Here is a 20,000-nt window from a genome sequence, read left to right on the forward strand (position 1 = left end):
GTAAAGTATAGTAAAATATGCATAAAATACAAAGTGATTTTGTAAACCCTCCAGTTAACAGGAAACCGGAATTATGGGAACGAATTAGCCAACCAGGGCTCTCGCGGTAATCCATTTTGAGTTAAAATAGAGCAACAGACTATCGCAAGGCTTTCTTGTGTTACAAGCTAATATAAACAGCCAGTATTTATTGAGGAGACAATTGCAAATGTGAAAAAAACAACATTTCTTTTGCTTCCGTAATATTTTCTTTCTGGAGAGGACGGTCATCTATTTTGCCATGTGAAACCCAATGACGCATACATTTCATTTCGCTTACTACTGGCGGTTTCTAAATAGAGACCTTTTCTACTTTGCAATGTCTCAGTTCATCCCAGCTGTTGACGGAATGTAAGTGTGTATGTGGAGGAGGTGGGGTGAGGGTGGGGCAGTGTAATAGCTTTTAGATCAGCCTAGTTCAGTTTCAGTCCACAGTTTGTTCGAAATGGATGCGGATCAATCTAGTTCAAACACAAACCACAGTTCACCAATCTGTCTGCAGCTGTCAGAACAGGTACTAAAATCTATCTAGTTCCGTCTCAAATCACAGTTCACAAATCAATTTATGTAGTTGTTAGAAACTGGTACTACAGCTATAAATGAGCATGAGACTGCACCGAGAAAGTTCACCTCCAAGACACAAGTCCGGGCAAGGTTGTTTACGGAAGACCAGCAATCGCCCATGCACACCAGTCTCCCCCCTCCACGCCACCGATGCTATCTAAGGGAAAGGCAAAGGCCAATACAGCTTGGCATCAGTGACATTGCGACTCATTTCTACAGCTGAGTGAGTGGGGCAACATGAAATAAAGTGTCTTGCTCAAGAACACAACACGCAGTCTGGTCTGAGAATCGAACTCACTACCTCATGATTGTGATCCCAACCACTGAGCCGTGGTACTAAAATAATCTTATTCAGTTTCAGTCCATAGTCCACCGATCAGTGTATTTTGCTATCCAGAATAGGTACTAAATCTGATATTCAGTCTAAAACCAGAATCCATCCATTAATTCACATGGCTGACAAAACAGGTAACAAATCAAACTGGAAAGGTTCAGATTCCAGTCTGAGTCTATTTCGGTTTGTCTTGCAATTGGCTCAGCAGGAGCTTGAGATCTAATCTTAAATACAGGCTGTATGTTAGCCGGTGTAATCAAAGTTTCAATATTCGTAACCAAAAGACAGTCACCGCTAGGTGGACATCGTCGGTCTACGAAGGATCGCAGTATACCTTGCTATTTCTCTAACTTTCAAATTTCTCTATTTTCAGTTCAACCGGTGATGTCATCCAATATAAAGCCGCACCGCAATCCGGGTCTCAGAATTGTTGTCGGCGAGCCTGTAAACGATATATCCGAAGCGAAACTCTATCATCTGTTGCCTTACGAAGCTGTAGAAGATACGAACACACCCGAAAGGCAAGCGTACAGGTTCAAAGTCTTCTATGGCTCCAAGTTTGTACCGCATAAGAAGAAAACGGCGCTGCACCGGAGGACTAAGAACAAATCAAAACTTCCTTCTTTGAAACGCATGCATTCTTATCAGTAAACGGTGGAATGGAGGCGCAAGAGTGCTGGTGGGTGTAGTGATGTGAGCGGGGACAGTGGCTGGAGGTGTATGAGAGTGGGGCGGGGGGTAAAAGAAGCAGAGAATGTGTTAGTAGTGATAGTGATGGACGGAAATATTAAAAACAAAAGATGGAAGAGTATGCATGTAAGAAGGGAAGAGAGAGGGAGAGAGATGAGAGGAGAGAGGAGACAGGCGTGGGCAGAAAGCAATAATGAATGCAAGAATATGAGGAAAACTAGAAAAACAAGACACAGGTCAATATATTTGTTTTCTGTAATTTTTTTTTGGTGTCATTTTCTTTTTTCAAAATTGATTTCACATATAAAAATCACTCACTTTATTTACATCATCAAACAACAATAACAACAACAACAACAACAACAACAACAACAACAACATCAACAAAATGATAACGACGACGACGACGACGACCAGAAATAACAACAATAGGCATGGTAGCAGCAGCAGCAGCAACAACAACAACATTAAAGAAACCCACCACCACATCAACAACAACAGTAGCAACAAGCTGAACGAAAAGTACAGCACCATCAAGAAATATGCCGTGTTAGTGTTGTTTTGCCACTAAAATTCAGTTGTTATGACAGCTTTCATGTTGTTGCTATGGTTATTTAGTTACTATGGTGTCTAATATACATTAGAGGAACTCAATAAACTGGAAAAAAAAAAGAAAATGGTGAAAATAAAATTGTTTTTCATCCAACGATGTTTTATTTATTTATACTCTCTTCTTTTTTATCTATCTATCTATCTATATATCTATCTATCTATCTATCTATCTATCTATCTATCTATCTATCCATTTCTCCATCTGTATATCGATCGATCGATTGATCTTGCTATCTTTTTATTTATACATACGTATATATATACATATATATATATATATATGTGTGTGTGTGTGTGTGTGTGTGTGTGTGTGTGTGTGTGTGTGTGTGTGTGTGTGTAGGTAAACAACGTGAGAGGTTAGAAAAGGTAGAAAAAAAGATGATGGACAAAATGTATAAAAAGTCGAGCACAGTGAATTGTAGGCCGGGAAAAATACAGGAAAAGTTAAATACGTCCACTGACATTTCAGGTGAACCCTGTATCAAAGTGGAATAAGACAGAAATAAGGAAAAAGAAACAAGAAAAGAAACAGTACCTGTTTAGAGCATGTTGTGTGTGTGTGTGTGTGTGTGTGTGTGTGTGTGTGTGTGTGTGTGTGTGTGTGTGTGTGTGTGTGTGTGTGTGTGTTTGCGTGTATGTGATTACATTCTGTATTAAAATAAAATAAATACACACGAAACTAGAAAAGCACTCGGAGAGTGCTGACCTCCGCCAAACCAGCAGGAACAGCACTACGACGACGACGACAACCACCACCACCACGACCAGCATCACCACCACACCACCGACCACCACCTCACCACCCACGACACACCATCATCCACCACTCACACGACCACCATCACCACACCACACCACCACCACAACCACCATCACTACCACCACGACGACCACCATCCACCACCACGACCACCATCACCACCACCACGACCACCATCACCAAAACCACACCACCATCACACCACCACACCACCACCACCACTACCACCATCACACACCACCACGACCACCATCACTACACCACCACGACCACCATCACCACCACCACGACCACCATCACACCACCATCACCACCACCACCACGACCACCATCACTACCACCACGACCACCATCACCACCACCACGACCACCATCACACCACCATCACCACCACCACCACGACCACCATCACTACCACCACGACCACCATCACCACCACCACGACCACCATCACCACCACCACGACCACCATCACACCACCATCACCACCACCACCACGACCACCATCACTACCACCACGACCACCATCACCACCATCACGACCACCATCACACCACCACTACCACCATATCACAATCACCACCACAACCACCAACATCATCAGCAGCATTGTCATTGCTTCCATTTCAAGCACGTACACCGCCATCAATGTTACCATGACGGTTACCTAGACAGTCACTTTCACCACCACAGCCAGTATAACCACTACAATACCACCATCACACAACTAACACTATCATCAACACCACTATTACCACCATCAACTCAGCATCACACATCACCCCGCTCCTGTCGCCATTATAACCACCAATGCTATTTTATTCTCCTCCCATACTTATCTCGACCATCGTCATTATCAACGCTGTCTCTGTTTTCACCACAATCACCGTTAAAACTATGATCACCACAATCAGTTTCTTTACACAGTTGAAAATCCATTATCCGATACTCATGGGATCGAGATTGTTGCAGATTTTTGATTTTTCTAATTTCGGAGGGCTTTATTTAAAAAAAAAATTGCATCTGCAAAATGGAGCAGTTTGAGGATAGAACCAGTCTAAACACAATAGCTTATAGACATACTCTGAATGTAATTCAATATAAATCTTTAATTTTTTTTTATACTTAAGGCCGTCAGAGATGTTAAGATATGAGCCTCTACCCACGTTGTCATGCTTTGATTAAAAGGTTACAGCATAGATTAGATTACTTAGATAATATGTATATATTTGTGTTTGTGTTTCTATTTGTACCCCCACCATCGCTTGACATCCGATGTTGGTGCGTTTATGTCCCCGTAACTAAGCCGCTCGGCAAAAGTGACCGATAAGATTAGTACTGTGTCGATTTGTTCGACTAAAACCCCCTTAAGGTGGTGCTCCAGCATGGCTGCAGTCAAATGACTGAAACAATTAAAAGAATATCTTTGCCTATGTCTGTAGAAACGAAAGATCAGTTTTTTAGTAGACCAAGTAAAAAGAATATATTCAAAGTAATTTCTGTGATTTATATTAAAATATGTGTGTGAATACAGGTTCATATAATGTGTGTATGTGTATGCCCTCATGCACACACACACACATACATACATATACACTCACACAGACTCATACACACGCGTATAGATACATACATACATACATACATACATAATACATACATACATACATACATACATACATACATACATACATACATACATATGTACATACATACACACATATAGACAGACAGACGTGTGTTTTATGTAAAATGATATATTTAAACAAATATTACGCTAAGAAAAGCGCCGACGAATATATTTACCCGAGTGGGCTGAAAAGGTCATAGACTGACTATGAAGAAGTGATGCTAGAGTTGTGAAATATTGCATGCATTAATTCCAACGCTTCTTAACAACTGCATTGTGAGTAGCGCAAAGCATTCATTTTTATAAGGAAAAGGTTGTCAGTGTTTTCCAAGTTTTGCCTGTTTTTGATTTCGTCAAGCTACAAGTTCTAAAGTCTTGGATACGGGTTATATTCTCGGTTCCATCTTGCAGATGGAGTATAAATTAGTGCTATGTAGGTATGGTTTATTGTTGTTGAAGCAATGAAACATTGAATTGATAAGTATAAACCATTGAAGCTGAAGCATCTGAGTATATGAAAAAAAAGCAGAAAATGACAAAATATGGATTATTCTTAACGGGGAGCTGGAATAACAGATAAAAATGAGAAGGAGAGAAGAAAATTGCCTTCTTATTCAAATTTTATATGAAATTTAAGTTACTTAATACTTATCAAAAACTCACATATTTACATTATACCACAAGCTAGGAAAGTTCTCTTATTTTATAACTCCAATTCGGATTAAGGCAAACACTTAAGAACCGTCCGATATCAGCATGGAATAAAATAATACCTATTTCCTTACTACTCACAAGGGGCTAAACACAGAGGGAACAGAAAAGGACAGACAAAGGGATTAAGTCGATTACATCGACTCCAGTGCGTAACTGATACTTATTTAATCGACCCCGAAAGGATGAAAGGTAAAGTCGACTTCGGCGGAATTTGAACTCAGAACGTAACGACAGACGAAATACTGTTAAGCTTTTCGCCTGGTGTGCTAACGTTTCTGCCAGCTCGCCGCCCTAGGAATAAAATAATACCGTTGAGCTCAGTGATATGGTTGTACTCCATAAATCATCAGCTTTACTTACAATATTTTCCTTTATTTCAGGTGGTTTTTATAAAGATGACAGCCAACTCGTTCTCAGAAATTTCAACCATCGACAAACTAATATTTTTACAACAAAATTTTTTTTAATTTCTAGATTTCAAGAAGGTGCAATACACAAATCACATCACATCAATTTATGAAAAGAAAGGCAGAAATAAAAAAAGCAAGATTATTTGATTTAAACTGCATTTCAATTCACAAGTTTTCAGACCAGTAGCTATTCTGTTCTTCCAAATCTACCAAAAGCACTTTCTTGGTGACCAAAATACAACAATGTCAAAATGTCATTCTCTACAACTAATAACTTTGAATAGACTTTAATTAATTATACCCATAAAATAGCATTTAAATATCACAGCCTAAATCATACACAAAATTCAGACAACTGGAATCATAATCATTGCTCATGCTTGTCTTTAAAAAACTGGCTTGGTTTATACTGCAGTAACAACCGATACACCTACTTCAGCGGCGTACAAAGGTTTAATAGCCAATTCACTCAAGAAAATTATTAGTGAAACTGCTACAAGTTTCGTTACTTGAAGTGGAAAATAACAAGTAACCATTGAAGTCTACACATTTTCCCAACCAAAGCTAACCAATAACAAACCTTGTCAATTATGTCCCTTTGAATCATTGTAAATATTTTCTCTGAAACAAATCTACTTAATCACAACTCCGTGCCCGTTTCGTCATATGAATAGGTAATCTCCAAAACTCTTAATCTTTTTAACCTGTCGTTTTTTCCAAACTGATAAAGATTCCTATATCTCTCGGGAATACATATAAAGGTAATATTTTATTAACTCTATATTTTACAACACTACCGATAAACCTCCATCTCCGACATTGAAATATTATTCCTTTTTACCCTGTATGTTACCACATTTATCATCGTTCTCTTTTTATAAATACATAGAGATGATTCCGTCATATCTTATCTTACCTTGTAGTCACTTTACCTCTACTAACATTTAGTTGGCCCTTATTTCACATATGATTTTGTGAGGTAATAATACGCACGCAAACACGGGAACACATCCATATATGGAAATGTGTAAATGCACACACACACATTCACATATAAGCATATATATATGCGTACTTATACATGATAGAATATATACATACAGGCACACATACACACATACGCACACATACATACACATAATATACATACATACATACATACATACATACATACATACATACATACATACATACATACATACATACATACATACATACATACATACATAATTGTAATTATTGGGTAACAAACTGCTTAAGCACTAATCTTGAGAAATTAGGCTCCTCAAAATCAGAAAGGGAAAAGCCAATTAGAAGATTACAGATTCAAGTCATCAATGGAACTGTTAGGATTTGTAAAACTTTCCAGATGTTTAGTATTTAAGTATATATGCGCAAGTCTAGATATGCAACTATATGCATGAGAATACAGACATAAAACAAAGCATACAAACCTTAACAATGCACTGACTCCAAATACAGCATACATATGCACAAACATGCATAAATACTCTGATAATGTTGTTGAAATTCCAGTGAAGTAGCCTTGGATCTCGGTTAGAAACCGGCTCTTTCTTCATTGGTAAGAAGTCTTGAAATAAAACTAAATAATAACATACATACATACATACATGCTCCTTACCAACAGCGTGTCTAACGCTTAGAGGAAGAAAAATAAATAAATTTCAAATCTTCCCAGAAACTAGTTACCATCTGCCAGAAACAGTGGAATAAACATCTAGATTACCCTTAAATCTATTGAATTTTGTGTTGCGAAAGTCACAGATCAAAGAACTCATCATAGACACTGTGATAAGTTAATTACAAGTGAGTTTCATAAAGTTGAAATTAAAATGAAAACATAAGTAAATAAACAGGAAAAGGAATAACTATCAGCTTCCGATGTGGAGATAGTAACTTTCTACATGTGATAGAGATCGGAGAGCGAATGTTACGTGAGGTCAGATAACTGATTAAGTTAGCGGCTCGGTTGAAATATGAGTGAGAGGCTGCTTAGGGGGAAAGTGAGAATTAAAACGTTGTTTGTTGACGCTGTAGTTCTTATTTATGTTAGTGTTATTTTTTATTGTTATTTTTTCTTATACTTTAGAAAGAAAACACAACACTGATAAAAGGGAGGAATTCGTGTGTATAATATTACTCAAACAAATTTGTGCATTCGTTTGTATGTGCAAAGTAAAATTTCTGACCCTTATCTGTCTGTCTGTCTGTCTGTCTGTCTGTCTGTCTATCTATCTATCTATCTATCTATCTATCTATCTATCTATCTATCTATCTATCTATCTATGTTTAAGGCCTATATAGACCTTTAAAGTCAACATCACGAGGGGAAACAGATTTGCCACGATCGAAGTTCGATACGACAGTGAAGAAAGAGCCAAGGACCTCTCCACAAAGTCCTTCCAATTTGAAAATTTACTGATGATCCCTACATACCTTAGTCGTAGGGTTACAAAAAATTAAAATAAAGAATGTGCCCCCCTGAAATAGAAATAAATAGCTCGTGTCTGCCATAAGCTATGAAAAGAAAATTCATTTAAAGATCAACAGGATTTGAACTTAGAAAACTTTGGTGAAGGTTCCCCGTAAACATTTATCAAAAATATCAACTTAATGAAAGGTAAAAAAAAATTAAAAGTATTAATCCACTGCTTTGGCCAGGAACCGAACTCAGGCCACTGGCGTGGTAGGCCAGTATTCTATCACTGAACTACCGACGATCGCTCGTTTTCTATTTCCAATAAGTTATGAAAAGAAAATCCATAAGGCTGAATAAGAATATTTGAATTAAGAACATTTTGTCCGAATATGGCTTGAAAGCAATTATGAAAAATATCAACCTTAATGAAATGAAAAAAGCAAAAAACAGAAGATATCAGGTTGCATTAGCCGGGAATCGAACCCGGGATAGACGCATAACAGGCAAGCATTCTACTACCGAACCAACGATGATTGCTTGTTCTATGCCTCTAAGTTATGAAATGAAAATTTGTTCGAAGAACAAAAGACTTGAACTTAAAAAATATTTTCCGAAGCTTCCTCGAAAACAATTACCAAACATCTCAGCGTTTATAAAAAGCAAAAAAAGGTATCGGGTTCTGTCGGCCGGGAATTGAATCCGGGCGACCAACGAGCATCTTACCACTGAATTATCGATACTCGTTGGTATTATTTTCCTGGAAGTTATAAAAAACTTTATTAAAAAACAGCAATATTTTGACCATTTTGTACGGATATGGTTTGAAAGCAACTACGAAAAATACCAACCGTTCTGAGTTCCGCTACGTTCTGAGTTCAAGTTCCGCTGGGGTCGACTTTGACTTTCATCCTTTCGGGGTCGATTAAATAAGTACCTGTTACGCACTGGGGTTGATATAATCGACTTAATCCGTTTGTCTGTCCTTGTTTGTGCTCTCTGTGTTTAGCCCCTTGTGGGTAATAAAGAAATAGGTATTTCGTCTGTCTTTATGTTCTGAGTTCAAATTCCGCCGAGGTCGACTTTGCCTTTCATCCTTTCGGGGTCGATAAATTAATTAACCAGTTGCGTATTGAGGTCGATCTAATCGACTGGCCTCCACCAGTCGATTTCGGGCCTTTTGCCTAGAGTAGAAAAATATATTACATTTCTAAGGCGGAGAGCTGGCAGAAACGTTAGCCTGCCGGGTGAAATGCTAGCGGCATTTCGTCTGTCTTTACATTTTGAGTTCAAATTCCGCCAAGGTCGACTTTGCCTTATCCTTTCGGGGTACCAATTGCGTACTGGAGTCGATCTAATCGATTGGTCCCCTCCTAAAACCTCGGGCCTTGTATCTAGAGTAGAAAAGAATATATTACATTTCTGCATTTAAACCGGGATTGTCTGTAAGTAAATTGTTTAGTAGTCCTAGTAGTTTTTAATTTTTGATTTATTCATAATTTACATAAATTATTTTATGTTAATTTTTATTGATTTTTAGTTCTAGATTTAAACATGGACAAATCTTTATTGTGACCTCAGAAAAATGAGAAAGAGAGTCATAGCAAACAAGACGAATACCAGAATAAAAAGTCCACCTCATCAAAACGAAAATATAAAGAAAATTACATCCAATTATGGTTTTATATTATCGGAAAAAGACAACTCGGTTCCTAGCGATGGCTCCCAGGAAACTTCAACGTCATTTAATAACAAATCATCCGCGGCATAAGGACAAACCAAAAGAATACTTTGGGATGCTAAAAAATATTTTTAAATTCAATCAAAAAGGTTGAAGAAATTTCGCTCAATTCCTGAGAAAGCTCAAATCGCTAGTTACAAGATTACCCAGCTTTTGACAAAGAAGAAAAAAAAACACATTCTGATGTCGAAAACATTATTTTACCAGCCTTGGAGATAGCCGTTGGTACAATGATTAGTGATGGAGCTGTCAAACAAATTAAAACCATTCCTTTATCTGCCCACACGATTTCTCGTAAAATTCAAGACATTTCGCGAAACATTGAAGATTAGCTCCGCGAACATTTCACTGGAGCAAAAACTTAACTCGAAAACTTGTGTGCCTTGCAAATCGATGAAAGTACAGACATCAACAACAAAGCTCAACTTATTTCAATTCTGCGAATCATTAGCGGTGCTAAAATCATAAGTAAGTTTTTATTTTGTTATGAATTGAAGGAAAGAACGACAGGAGAAGATGTATTTAACCTGGTAAACCAAAATGTCGTATTGAGAGAGATGCAGGGGCAAACTTGTATTAGCGTTTGCACTGACGGCGCTCTATCCATGCAGGGTCGAAAAAAAGGTTTCGTGGCTTATATATTACAAAAAAAAATATCACAAGTTAAACTTCTCCGCGAAGTTTTGTTGTCAAAATCTCTACCTGATGACCTGAAGACGATGGACAACGTTGTTAAAATGGTGAATTACATAAAATCACATTCCCTCTACGGTGCAGACATTTTGCATCCCTATGTAAAACTATGGATTCTGATTTTAAGTGCTTACTGCTTCTTACAGAAGTGCAATGGCTCTCGAAAGGAAAAGTGCTCTCTCGATTTATCTATTTGCAAACTGAAATATGTTTCTTCGAAGCTGAAAATTCTGGATTTGAATTTCTTAACGATGAGAATGGGGTGCTGAAAGTAGCATTTCTCAACGATCTTTTTGAGAAATTGAACGTTTTAAATTTGAGTCTGCAAGGAGCGAACGAAAATAATATTACAATTACAGGCAAATTAAAGTCTTTCACCGACAAGTTAGAACTGTGGATAAGGAAAGTTAAAAACTCGCAGCTTGATTGCTTCTCAGGCGTAGAGGCTTTTTCCAAACAAGTTTAAAATTTTGTCAGAAGTGCAGAAGATAGTAGAAAACCTCTCTGTATCATTTTCTAAGTATTTTCCATCACTTGATTATCAAATGTACAAGTGGGTCATCAATCTTTTGGCAAGATACGACAGTACACATCTGCCATTAACAATAACAAAAAAAAAAGAAAATTCAATAGACTTGGAAAACGATCCTGTGCACAAAGCCTCATTTTCTGTGCCAGAATTATCAGAATTTTGGATTTCGCTTTGGAGCCTCGATTAGCTACTACAGCCTTTAAATCTCTGTTGCCCTTTGGATCATCATATCTTTGCGGATTAAGTATCTCTTCTCTTAATGAAATGAAAAAACAAACAAAAAAACGGGAACGATGAGGAATTACGTATTTGTTCATTTAATTTAGAACCACGTTTTGACAAAATTCTTTCTCAAAATCATTTGCACCCTTCTCACTAAAAACATTATTATTGTATTATATTATCTATCTATATATACTCTTTTACTTGTTTCAGTCATTTGACTGTGGCCATGCTGGAGCACCGCCTTTAATCGAGGAACTCGACCCCGGGATTTATTCTTTTGTAAGCCCAGTACTTATTCTATCGGTCTATTTTGCCGAACCGCTAAGTAACGGGGAACATAAACACACCAGCATCGGTTGTCAAGCAATGCTAGGGGGACAAACACAGACACACAAACACACACATGCATATATATATACATATATAAGATGGGCTTCTTTCAGTTTCCGTCTACCAAATCCACTCACAAGGCTTTGGTCGGCCCGAGGCTATAGTAGAAGACACTTGCCCAAGGTGCCACGCAGTGGGATTGAACCCGGAACCATGTGGTTGGTAAACAAGCTATTTACCGCACATCCACTCCTGCGGTTATATTTTCATAAAACAATGTTATTTTATTGTTACTATAAGAATTTATTAATTTTTATTCATACTAATAAAGTATATTCAATTTTGTTGGAATTTTATTTGGTGTGCCGCAAAATAAATTCTCCTCGTCCAGGGTGTCGTAAGGTAAAAAAAAAACGTTTGGTAGACAATGCGTTAACTTAAAACATTTTTCCGAAGCTTCCTCGAAAGGAATTAGCAAAAATATCCATGTTAATAAAAAGCAAAAATGTATCATGCTGCATTGGCCGAGGTTCGAACCGAGGCGGTCCGTGAGCATTCTACCACTTAATCATCAATGTTCTTTGGCATTATTTTGCTGGAAGATATAAAAAAAATTTTATTCAAAGAATAACAATATTTGAACTAAGAACATTTTGTCTGAATATGGATTGAAATCAATTATGAAAAGTCGAATGAAATGAAAAGGAAGAAAAAAAGCAAAATTACAGACTGCATCGGCCGGGAATCGAACCCGGGCCGCCCGCGTGGCAGGCGAGCATTCTACCACTGAACCACCGATGCTTGCTTGCTTGATACTTCTTTTTAAGTCATGAAATCAAAATGTATTCAAAGAACAAAACATTTCCGAAGCTTCTTCGAACGCATTTACCAAATGTCTCATCGTTAATATCAAGTTGCGTCGGCCCGGGCGACCAGCAAGCATTCTACAACTGAGTCTTCGATGCTCTTTGGCATTATTTTACTGGAAGTTAAAAAAAGGGATCTTTTCCTTTTGAACGGCAGTTTTCAACACAATTTCTAGTTAACTAAACACTTTTAAACTTCGTATACTGGTAGAATGTGTCAAAATAAAACATTTTTTCCTCTTGGCTTTCTTGAGAAAATTGTAATTTGTAAGTTGAACGTAGTTTAATTTTTCGAATTTTAACCAATTTAATCAATTGAGCTAAAATCATTTGCTGCGTCTAAAACTGAGACAACATCCTGTCACTAACCCTAACCCTCACCCTAACCCTAAATTTTAGCCTTTCGTTTTTTTTAACTAGAAATTGTGTTGAAAACTGCCGTTCAAAAGGAAAAGGTCCTAAAAAAGAAAAGCTCATTCAAAGAATAGCAATATTTGAATTGAGAGCATTTTGTCTGAACATGACTTGAAAGCAATTATGAAAAATATCAACCAATGAAATGTGCATGTGTGGGTTGGTGAGTAGGGAAGAGACGTTGGAGTGCATAGGCGGGAGATCAAACTCGGGTCGTCTGCAGGGATTCTACCAGTGAACCACCGATGCTTGCCGGTGGTAATTGTTCAGGATGGTTATATTAAAAAAGTAAATACAAATTACGGGGAAGACAAATAGTAAAAGAAGTAACTTATTTTTTCCACAGCATAAACTCTGGTGATCGCTGTCAGAAAGTGAACAAATGTGTTCTTTTTGTCTGTGGAATTACACCATAACCATTACTGAACAGTTACCCAAATCTGTTCGTTACGGTTCATTTTTTTGAGAGAGGTCATGTTTCTTTGCTCAATATCATTCTAATTGTTTACTGTTGGGCACGAGATATGTTTCAAGATGATATTCTGCACGAGTCTTCCGTCAGTAGTCGAACTACAGTCGTGGATTGGTGTAATTTTTGTCGGGAAGTACGTAATGCTTGGCTCCAACAGAATCCCATAGAAATCGGCGGTTTGGATGCTAATGGACAGCCATTAGTTGCAGAAATTGACGAAAGCAAGTTCTTTCATCGTATCACCAATGTGAGTGGCGCCCTGGCCATTGGGTATTCGGTAGCATAGAGAGAGTCTCTAAAAAATGTATTTTGGTGGGGCGGTGGGGTCGAAGTACCTGACCGTACTGAACAAACTTTAACTGCGCTACTGCAAAGATGGATTTTACCTGGGACTCACATAGACAGTGATGGCTGGGGAGCGTATAATAACATTGTTATCCTGAATGATGGTGCCTACACGCATGAGGTGATTATACACCAACAAAATTTTGTTGATCCTCATGATCAACACGTTCACAGACAAAATGTTGAAAACTTGTGGGTGCGAGTAAAACGGAAGTTGCGACGACAGTTTGGAACATCGGACGAATTGTTTGTTTCATATTTGCATGAATTTATATGGTGTAATTCTACGGATAAAAGGAAGGCATTTGGGCGGAGGTAAAGAACATGGACCGCACCCCCTTTGGTTTTTTTTTTTTTTTTTCTTTTAAACAGAAATCCACTAATTCGAGTGCGGAGATTCCGAATCTGCAAAAACCGCTAAGTTTTTTACAGCGGTGTCGTATGAAATTGTCACCCATAATTATAACCCTAGTATCGATCTATTGCATTTCAATCTATTTTAGATTTAGGGTTAGAGTTAGGGCGAGTTAGGGTTAGTTAGGGTTAGTTAGGGTTAGGATTAGGGTTAGGGTTAGGGGTGGGGGAAGGGTATCTTTTTTCTTCACGAATGTAAATAAACCCAATCTTTTTCTTAAAGGAGGGACATATTCATTATGCACAGAATGTTATTTACCTAAATGGAGGTAATTGATTGTTTAAAATTGCCGAAATGCAAGAAATTTTAGACGAAATATATTACAACCTATAGAATTTTCTCTATAAAGCCAAGAGAAAATGATGTTTTATAAACACATTCTACCAGTATACAAAGTTTAAAACTTTTTAGTTACCTAGAAATTATGTGACAAAACTGCCGTTCAAAAGGAGAAGATCCAAATCTGCAATTCAAAAATTAAATTAGTGGGTTTCCTGCAGAAAAAAAACCCCCAAAGGGGGTGCGGGCCATATCACTTAACCTCCGCACACGTTTGTTCACTTTCTGGCAGCATCCGCTAGTATTTATGTTACTCTTTTACTCTTTAACTTGTTTCAGACATTTGACTGTGGCCATGCTGGAGCACCGCCTTTAGTCGAGCAAATCGACCCCAGCACTTATTCTTTGTAAGCCCAGTACTTATTCTATCGGTATTTTTTGCCTAACCGCTAAGTTACGGGGATGTAAACACACCAGCATCGGTTGTCAAGCGATGTTGGGGGGGGTGGACAAACACAGACACACAAACATACACATACACACACACACACACACACACACACACACACAACACATATATATATACATATATACGACGGGCTTCTTTCAGTTTCCGTCTACCAAATCTACTCACAAGGCTTTGGTCGGCCCGAGACTATAGAAGATACTTGCCCGCAATGGGACTGAACCCGGAACCATGTGGTTGGTAAGCAAGCTACTTACCACACAGACAATTCTATGCCTATCCACCCAGCCACTCCTACGCCTATGTTGTGTCAAAAATAAGTTGCTTCTTTTACTACTTATCTCCCACTTAATTTTTATTTACTTTTTTTAATATAACCATTCTGAACAATTACACTTCTAAATTATGAAATGAAAATTCGTTCAATGCACAAAAGACTTGCAGTTAGAAGCTTTCTGAAGCTTCCTCGACAGCAATTACCAAAAGCTTCAACGTTAATAAAGAAAGTATCAGTTTGTATCAGTCGGGAACTGAACGTGGGCGGTCCGTCAGCATTCTGCCTCTGAATCATCGATACTGGAAGTTAACAATATTTGAATTTAGACCATTTTGTACGAATATGGTCTGAAAGCAATTTGTAAAAAATATGAACTTAATAAAATAAAAAAATGTATAATGTTGCATCGGCCGGGAATCGAACCCGGGCCGCCCGCGTGCATTCTACCACTGAACCACCGATGCTCGCTTGCATTGTAAACCTTCTAAGTTATGAAAAGAAAATTCATTGAAAGAAGAAAGGCTTTAACTTAAAAACATTTTCCCGAAGCTTTCTCCGAGGGAGTTAATAAAAGTCACCACGTTAATAAAAAGTAAAATAGTACCATGCTGCATTGGCCGAGAATTGAACCAGGGCGGTCCATGGGCATTCTACCACTGAATCATCAATGCTCTTTGGATTTATTTTGCTGGAAGCTATAAAAGAATTTAATTCAAAGAATAATAATATTTGACTTAGGTGTGGCTGTGTGGTAAGTAGCTTGCTTACCAACCAACCACATGGTTCCGGGTTCAGTCCCACTGCGTGGCACTTTGGGCAAAAGTCTACTACTATAGCCTCGGGCCGACCAAAGCCTTGTGAGAGTTTTTGGTAGACGGAAACTGGAAGAAGCCCGTCGTATATATAAGTATATGTATGTGTGCGTATATTTGCGTGTCTGTGTTTGTCCCCCAACATCCCTTGACAACCGATGATGATGTGTTTACGCCCCCGTAACTTAGCGGTTTGGCAAAAGAAACCGATAAAATAAGTACTAGGCTTGCAAAGAATAAGCTCTGGAGTCGATTTGCTCGACTAAAGGCGGCGCTCCAGCATGGCCGCAGTCAAATGACTGAAACAAGTAAAAGAATAAATCTGTCCAATAAAATGAAAAAAAAAGAAAAAAAAGCAAGTTGCATCGGCCGGGAATCGAACCCGGGCCGCCCGCGTGGCAGGCGAGCATTCTACCACTGAACCACCGATGCTCGACAAGTTTATGTTGCTGTAATTTCGTATTAGTCAGTATTTGACACCAGTCTTTAGTTTTGTGCTTCTGTCACCACTTTCTTTGTAAATATATATTTTTTTCATTTACGACTAACATCAACATCACCGACAGCACTAGTTCCACCGCCACCACCACCACCACCACATCACCATTGCTACTACTTCTACTACTGCTACTACATCACCGCTATTATTACTTCCCCCCAGGTACCCATATCAACAGACACACCCCCAACAAAAGACTTACACTACTAATCGCCACCACGAATAACTGCACCTCGGCCACTACCACCACCACCACCTCCACCGCCACCACCAACACAACCAGTACAACAACTACAATAGCAACAACAATCACTATTTGCATCAACATCCTCCTCTACTAGCTCAGCATTTCTTTTACGCCCTGTACCATTACTGCTAGAAATAACAGTCTAATCTCCCTCAGCTCACTCCCTACACTCTTAGAATAGAGCATATTCAATAATAGGTGGGAGCATGAGCGAGGGTTGAAAACGGGTGACGCTCTTTGTGAGGTCGGCCCTTTTGCGTCCGTTGTATACACCTGTACAGGTTGTATTGAAATTAAAGTGTTTTTAATGGTCCGTAGGAAAGCGGTCTGGGGGGAAAACACAGGGGGTGCCCCAGGGCTTCACACACCTTATGCTACTATTTTTTTAACAGCTTACTGACCGCCGCCACCACCACCACCACCATCGTCAAACACTACTACCTTCATAATTATTTCTTTACTACCCACAAGGGGCTAAACACAGAGGGGACAAACAAGGACAGATATCGACCCCAGTGCGTAACTGGTACTTAATTTATCGACCCCGAAAAGATGAAAGGCAAAGTCAACCTCGGCGGAATTTGAACTCAGAACGTAACGGCAGACGAAATCCGGCTACGCATTTCGCCCAGCGTGCTAACACTTCTGCCAGCTCGCCGCCACGATTATAACCATCACCCACGCCACCATCGTCACAAGTGCTAATCATCACCACAACTGTCATCACCACCAGCCCTGCCATCACCGCCATTATCACTTCCAACATTACTACCTCCTCCACTACCATTATCTCACACACCGCCATCATCATCATCACTTCTGTTATCATTACCTCCACCACCACCATTGCCACCTCCATCATCACCTCTGTCATAATCACAATCGACCTCACACATGATTAGCTACAACCACTATCACCAACATTACCTATTTCCTTATTACCCACAAGGGGCTAAACATAGAGGGGACAAACAAGGACAGACATAGGTATTAAGTCGATTACATCGACTCCAGTATGTAACTGGTACTTAATTTATCGACCCCGAAAGGATGAAAGGCAAAGTCGACCTCGGCGGAATTTGAACTCACAACATTACCACCATCACTTACGTCATCTTCGCCCTCATAACCGTTGCCGCCTTCACCACCATTTTATCAGCTCTACCATCATCACAAGTATGAACCGACATCAACCCACATTTACCACCTCAACGTTAATAAAAAGCAAAATAATATTATGTTGCATCGGCCGAGAATTGAACCCGGGAGACCGGCGAGTATTGTACCACTGAGTCATCGATGCTCTTTAGCATTATTTTACTGGAAGTTATAAAAGGAAAATTACTTCAATGAGTAACAATAATTGAATTAAAAACATTTTGTCCGAATATGGTTTGAAAGCAATTTATTAAAAATATCAACCTTAATGAACTGCAAAAATAAAAAAAATTAAATTGCATCGACCGGGAATCGAACCCGGGCCGCCCGCGTGGCAGGCGAGCATTCTACCACTGAACCATCGATGCACGTTTGTTTTTATTCACTTGTAAGCTAGGAAATGAAAATTCCTTCAAAGAACATTAAAACATTTTTCTGAAGTTTCACTACCATTCGTCACCATCACCACCGTTATCACGATTATCATCGCCCAATGGTTCAGTGGTTAGAGTCATGTGGTCAATGATTCCTAACCGATTTTTGTCCATACCCCATCGAATCATTTCTATAATCCTTATGCCCCCTTGTGATATATAATTTTTGTTATTCAAAATTTGGTTAATTTTTACAATATTACCCGGAAACAATTTTTTTTTTTTTTTAAATAGCGCAACGGACGTACAAAAAAATGTGTAGGAACGAATATGAAAAAAATGCACAGACATCAACGGAGGTGGGGGTACTTCGGAAAATTCACAAGATACGAGTTTTTCCGAGTTTGAAAGGAATTTATAAAAAATATCAACGTCAATGAAATCAAAAACAAAGAAGAAAAATTAAGTTGCATCGGCCGGGAATCGAACCCGGGCCGCCCGCGTGGCAGGCGAGCATTCTACCACTGAACCACCGATGCTTACTTGTTTGCTGTTGACTATTTGTAAGATAGGAAATAAAAATTAATTCAACGAACAAAAGCTTCAAGTATTTTTCCAAAGTTTCACTCCTGTTCGTCACAATCACAACCGTTATTATCACCATTATCTGTTTCTTTATTACCCACATGGGGCTAAACAGAGAGAGGACAAACAAGGACAGACAAACGGATTAAGTCGATTACATCTACCCCAGTGCGTAACTGGTACTTAATTTATCGACCCCGGAAGGATGAAAGGCAAAGTCGACCTCGGCGGAATTTGAACTCAGAACGTAACGGCAGACGAAATACGGCTACGCATTTCGCCCGGCGTGCTAACGGTTCTGCCACCATTATCATCGCCCATTAGCTCTGCGGTTAGAGCATAGGGCTCACAGTCATGTGGTGGTGAGCTCGATTCTCGGCCCGGACTGTGTGTTGTGTTCTTAAGCAAGACACTTTATTTCATATTGCTCCAGTTCACTCAGCTGAGTGAAATGAGTTGCGACGTCACTGGCAGCCAAGCTGTATCAGCCTTTGCCTTTCCCTTGAATAACATCTGTGACATGGAGGATGGAGGATGGAAGCTGGTTTGTATGGGCGACTGCTGGTCTTCCATAAACAATCCTCTCCGGAGTTGTTCCTCAGAGGGGAACTTTCTAGGTGCAGTCCCATGTCCCATGGTCATTCATAACCGAAGGGAGTCTCTTTATCCTTTACCGTCGTCCACATGACCATCAACACAATGACCACTACCACCATCATCAATATCCCCACCACCACACCACCACTGGGGTGATCTAATCGACTAATTCCCCTCCCCACAAATTTGAGGCCTTATGCCTCCAGCTGAAAGTATTATTATCGTGGAGCGGGAAAAACTTAGTACCAAACATATACTGCAGCTGAATTAATGAAGCTTCAACCATCGCCCACATCACAACGTGCAAGATGTCCGCTAGCAAAAGTTAGTTGTACCTGTAATTCAAAGATCCAGCCTTATCACATTCTGTGTTACACTGTGTCACATTCTGCGCCACTTATTCTATCGGCCTCTTGGGCCGAACTGCTACATTACGGGGACGTAAACAAACCAATACCAATCGTCAAGTGTTGGTGGGGGGGG

At 39.2% G+C, this 20,000-nt stretch overlaps 1 protein-coding gene, 1 long non-coding RNA gene and 4 other non-coding genes across 6 annotated transcripts in view; 2 read left to right on the forward strand and 4 right to left on the reverse strand.

Moving 5' to 3' along the window:
• The window catches only part of LOC115214393, a 72,098-nt gene extending 69,811 nt beyond the window's left edge, over positions 1 to 2,287 (forward strand). Inside the window, exon 5 of the long non-coding RNA XR_005000016.1 lies at positions 1,311 to 2,287. This is a non-coding gene — a long non-coding RNA (uncharacterized LOC115214393). The remainder of the gene's footprint in view (positions 1 to 1,310) is intronic.
• Positions 2,288 to 10,733: 8,446 nt separating this feature from the next.
• On the forward strand, positions 10,734 to 11,090 carry LOC115214394 (zinc finger BED domain-containing protein 5-like). The gene has a single exon (XM_029783590.1). The coding sequence runs from the start codon at positions 10,734 to 10,736 to the stop codon at positions 11,088 to 11,090; it is 357 nt and encodes a 118-aa protein (XP_029639450.1).
• Positions 11,091 to 12,441: 1,351 nt separating this feature from the next.
• Trnag-gcc lies at positions 12,442 to 12,512 on the reverse strand. The gene has a single exon. It is a non-coding gene; the product is annotated as a tRNA-Gly (tRNA).
• Positions 12,513 to 16,418: 3,906 nt separating this feature from the next.
• On the reverse strand, positions 16,419 to 16,489 carry Trnag-gcc. Its single transcript has one exon. It is a non-coding gene; the product is annotated as a tRNA-Gly (tRNA).
• Positions 16,490 to 18,258: 1,769 nt separating this feature from the next.
• Trnag-gcc lies at positions 18,259 to 18,329 on the reverse strand. The gene has a single exon. It is a non-coding gene; the product is annotated as a tRNA-Gly (tRNA).
• Positions 18,330 to 18,803: 474 nt separating this feature from the next.
• Positions 18,804 to 18,874, reverse strand: Trnag-gcc. Its single transcript has one exon. It is a non-coding gene; the product is annotated as a tRNA-Gly (tRNA).
• Between the last annotated feature and the right edge of the window lie 1,126 nt (positions 18,875 to 20,000).

Source organism: Octopus sinensis, linkage group LG7 (genome assembly GCF_006345805.1).
Source record: "Octopus sinensis linkage group LG7, ASM634580v1, whole genome shotgun sequence".
Taxonomy (NCBI): domain Eukaryota; kingdom Metazoa; phylum Mollusca; class Cephalopoda; order Octopoda; family Octopodidae; genus Octopus; species Octopus sinensis.

What these genes read in the sequence shown, in the direction of transcription:
- LOC115214394 (XM_029783590.1), top strand. Translation starts at nt 10,734, where the DNA reads ATGGATTCTGATTTTAAGTGCTTACTGCTTCTTACAGAAGTGCAATGG.